The 4056-nt window shown below is 52.2% G+C and overlaps 1 protein-coding gene across 1 annotated transcript; it reads right to left on the reverse strand.

The window, feature by feature from the left end:
- Window positions 1–786: 786 nt before the first annotated feature.
- On the reverse strand, window positions 787–3167 carry th2 (tyrosine hydroxylase 2). The gene is given in 11 exon segments (XM_061268661.1): window positions 787–985; window positions 1056–1189; window positions 1258–1353; window positions 1518–1574; window positions 1635–1704; window positions 1779–1914; window positions 2078–2274; window positions 2349–2416; window positions 2491–2579; window positions 2662–3146; window positions 3148–3167. Coding segments are annotated over 11 exon segments (1518 nt in total). The 3' UTR covers window positions 787–819.
- Between the last annotated feature and the right edge of the window lie 889 nt (window positions 3168–4056).

A 4056-nucleotide genomic window follows, 5' to 3' on the forward strand; every position in this document is an offset into this window, starting at 1 on the left:
AAAGTGTTTAGAATGGAATGGTGATCTTCACGCTGAACCCGCCGACCCGGGCGGGCGGGCTCCGGCTCGCGCCAAGTCGGCTCGGGATGTCCACGCAAACATTTTGGGATGATGCGTTGGATGCCGTTGGGATTTGTGGCCGGCCGCGCCAAGAGCAAGAATTTTGCCTTGTCGTTGCCGCGGCAACCTGCTGATATTTGGCCCTCAGGCAGAGCCGCATCCTGGCCGCGGTTTCTCTGGGATTTGTGGCTTTGAAATGGTCGGATGCGAGGATTGAGCGAGCGCTCGCCCGCGATTGTTCTCTTCCTGCCGAGCTTCCCACGGAGGCCAGAGCGGGCTCTGATTCGCCATCGGGAGTTTTGAGGACTTGCGTGTCGATAGTGGAGCGACCGGCAGCGGATGGGAATCTCGAACCTTGCTGAAATGTCGAAAGAAGCGGCTGTCCCGAGGAACAAGGAGTGCGTGCCAGCACTTTTCGATTGACTGTGAGGTCCCGCTGACCTGGCCCGCGAGGCCTTGCCGTTGGCTCCGACTTGAAGCGGCGGAGGCAACTCGATACTTAAATCATTCATAATAAGCTCATTCTGCCTGCTCGACCGCAACGCCTTCCAAGAATTGTCGACATGGAAATTGTCGGTTTGGAAACAAACGGCCTCTGAGCAAGTGTTGCTTGTGTAGCCGTTTTACTCCCACCGCCTTTTTTTTCTTTTTTTTTTTCTCGCGCTCGTCACGTATGTCACTGACATGCAGTCAGGAAAAATAGATCTTTATTTCTTTCACAATACAACACGGTATTTTGAACGCCCCGGTCAAGTTTCCTCAGGAGGAGCCGAGTTTGTCCAAGGCGCTCTGCAACATCCTCAGGTCATCTCGTGTCTTGCGCAAGGCGTTTTGGATCTTACTGGGCCCATCCAGAACTTCCACGCTGCACGTAATTGGCTCGTAGCGCACGGCAAAGGGTCGTTTAATGGTCGTCGAGTACTTCCTGGGAATTAAAAAGGATGGATTGCGGTTCAAGTGTGATCTAGCAAAGGAGTCCAAGCAACCTTCAGTACCGCAATTGGATCTTGGCGTCCTCAAAGCTTTCCGAGACAAAGTAAACCGGCTGGTAGCTTTGGTCCTGGTACGGCTGCACAGCGGCTTCCTCGGGATTGAACGCCTTGTACTCGGGTTTGTTGGACAGGGCGTACTAAAAAAGAAGAGAGTGTCAAAGCACGTCGAACGGAAGGACATCTGCTCGACGGTGCCACGACTCACCACCAGTTCTCCGTAGGACGAGAGAAGTCCCGCGCCGTAGGCTTTCACCGTTCCGTTCTGTTTGCAAAGGCCGAACTCCACGGTGAACCAGTAGAGCTAGACCGAGGAACCAAATTGGGTGCGGCTGTGAGCTTTCGCCACTGGGTGCTGCTCAAGTCTCACAATGAAACAACCAGCCCAGCAGACACAACCTCAATAGAGATTCATTCATCATCTCAAACGCTTCTCCATCAATGGAAGGATCTCATTCGGAGTCTTACCGTGGATAATTTCTCAATGTCTTCTTGCGACGCTCCGAGCGAGGCCAATCCAATCTCCTGTAAGAGACCGCGTCAATCATCAGCGTCAAGAACCGAAGGACACCATGCACCACGTACCTGAGAGAACTGAGCAAACTCTTTGTCCGCCAGCATGGGGATATGACCCAGCAGCTCGTGGCAGCAGTCCCTGTGCAAGGAAGTCCGACCTCAGTAAAAGGAGCACGGGATGGGGGGGCGGAGGAGGAACCCGGCAGGACTTACGGCTCAGGAGAGTGCATGGGCGCCGAGGCGTGGCGGATGTACTGAGTGCACTGAAACACCCGGAAAGCCAAGCTGGCCAGGAAATCCCTGGCCGACAGCAGGCCGGCCACCGGACGCAACTGGAACCCCGTTTTTTCTGGAGACAGCAACAAACTTGTCACTCTCCTGGAGTTTTCCATTTCCCATCAGAACCTGAAGCGTTGCCACGGACACCGACAGGAAGCGGGGCACTTCCAAGTCCCGGCCACAATACGGACGGCTTCGACCGTCCATCAACAACCAGGCGGTCGTCCGTTCACCTTTGAGGAAGGCGGAAATGTCTCTGAGCTGAGGGACGCGCTCCTCGCCGTAGCCGCAATGGCTCTCCAGCTGCTGCAGGCCGTCCAGGAACTGTCGGCAGGCCAGATCGGGGTAAACGCTCCGCAGCCTCTTGTACACCTGCCGCCATGTGGCGATTTCCTCCGCCGTGTACTCCACCTCGGGCAGCGGGTCACCCCTGCGACAAGCCGGACCAAATGAACGGGCGGCATTTCGGACAGGTGAAGCAAGCGGCCATCTCGTCAAACTCACTGTTTGTACGTGTAGGACAGCTCGGAGATGAAGGCACGGCGCTTCCTGTATTCCGGGTCGGTGTAGCCCTGGGACAGAAGGTGACAGATTGTTTGTACGCCACTTCGCTTTTCTCGGGCCCGAATGTTAAGCGGATGCTCACCGGATGCTCCTTGTCCATGTCGGGATCGAATTTGGTTATCAGCAAGTTGCATCTGTCCAGGTCCTTTATCTGTCGAGGGAACCAGGGCACTGCCGTGGAGATGGAAAAAAAACAATTTGATTTTTTTTTGTTTTTCAATCAGCAACCGGGTCACTCTTGTTCAAAACGCACCTTTTTCTTCCGGGATTGACCTAACGTTGTCCACCACTCTTTTCAGCGAGTTGATAAAGACGTCCAAGTCGGAGCTGTGCACCTCGCACTTGACCAAGAACTCCAAGAACTCGGACGTGCCGTTCTTGGACCGCCTGCCCGGCCGGCTCTCCACGTGAAGAAGTTTGGCGTCGAAGGTCTGCAAAGGTGACAAACACTTCACACGGCTGTCGATTTTCACGGAGAACCGACCCGCGTTAGGAAAGGGAGAGATTACCTCGAATATTTTGCCTGTCTTAAAGAAGCCCACGTTCTTCTCATTGCTGAGGTTGAACACCACGTTGAGGGTGACCCGGCCCTCCTTCTCCTCAAAAACCTGCGGGTCCGCCCCCGGCGGACTCCCGACTCGCTCCCGCCGGGCGTCCTCGATCAAACTCTGGCTCCGAGCACCGAAGGGTGCCGCTTGAGCCGCCGCGCTGCCTTCCGTCTTCATGCTTTAAAGATGCTCCAGTGTGAGCTCCAGCCATTTAAATAGCGTCTCATCTGAGGGCTGAATGCAGATGAGTGGGTCCTCTTCTTTTTTTTTTTTTCTCGAGGAGGGGCACCTTTTGCGTCACCCAGCCAAAAGCGGGTCAGCGAACAGCCGCTTGTTATCTAACGTCAGCGCGCGACGGCCATTCAAGCGAAACGGCTCCTCGCAGCTTGCATAAACGGCGCTAAAAATATGAATGGAAAAACATGACGTGTATTTTTAGCCTTTCTGTTTGTCCCATATGATTAGAAACACCCGGAGGGCAATATTATGAATATCCTGTTTATTACCGTAAATTCCGGACTATAAGCCGCACCGGACTATAAGCCGCACCAGCTAATATTGGGGGATATTTTATTTTTTTTTCTTATATAAGCCACACCGGACTATAAACCGCACGTGCACACGCGTTTTTTTTACAAAGAAAGACCGTTCACAGAAAGCCTTTTTAAAGTTTTAATAACATACTTTAACATGTCTTTCTAAACATTGCCTGTGACGAAGGGTTTAGAGCCCTTTGACGCAGGTCACCTAGCGTGCATTCCTACTAACGCTCATAATAGTCACAAGCAACACAGCCAGAATAAGCAGCAGCCATAGTAGTGTTTCAAAATAGTATTTTTGTTGTTGTTGTTTTCTTCAAGATGCCGCAGTGTATAAAAGTGATCAAGTCATCACAAAAATCACGAAAGAAAATCCTTACATAAGCCGCACCTGACTATAAGCCGCGGGGTTCAAAATTTTGGAAAAAAGGCGCGGCTTATAGTCCGGAATTTACGGTAGTTTCATTCAAATGCTCCAAAATAGAGGGAGAAAAAAAAAAGTCTCACATGAGTTTTCAAATTTGGTTATGTACGTCTATTGGAATACAAATGGACATCTAG

Source organism: Syngnathus typhle, linkage group LG21 (genome assembly GCF_033458585.1).
Source record: "Syngnathus typhle isolate RoL2023-S1 ecotype Sweden linkage group LG21, RoL_Styp_1.0, whole genome shotgun sequence".
Lineage (NCBI taxonomy): Eukaryota > Metazoa > Chordata > Actinopteri > Syngnathiformes > Syngnathidae > Syngnathus > Syngnathus typhle.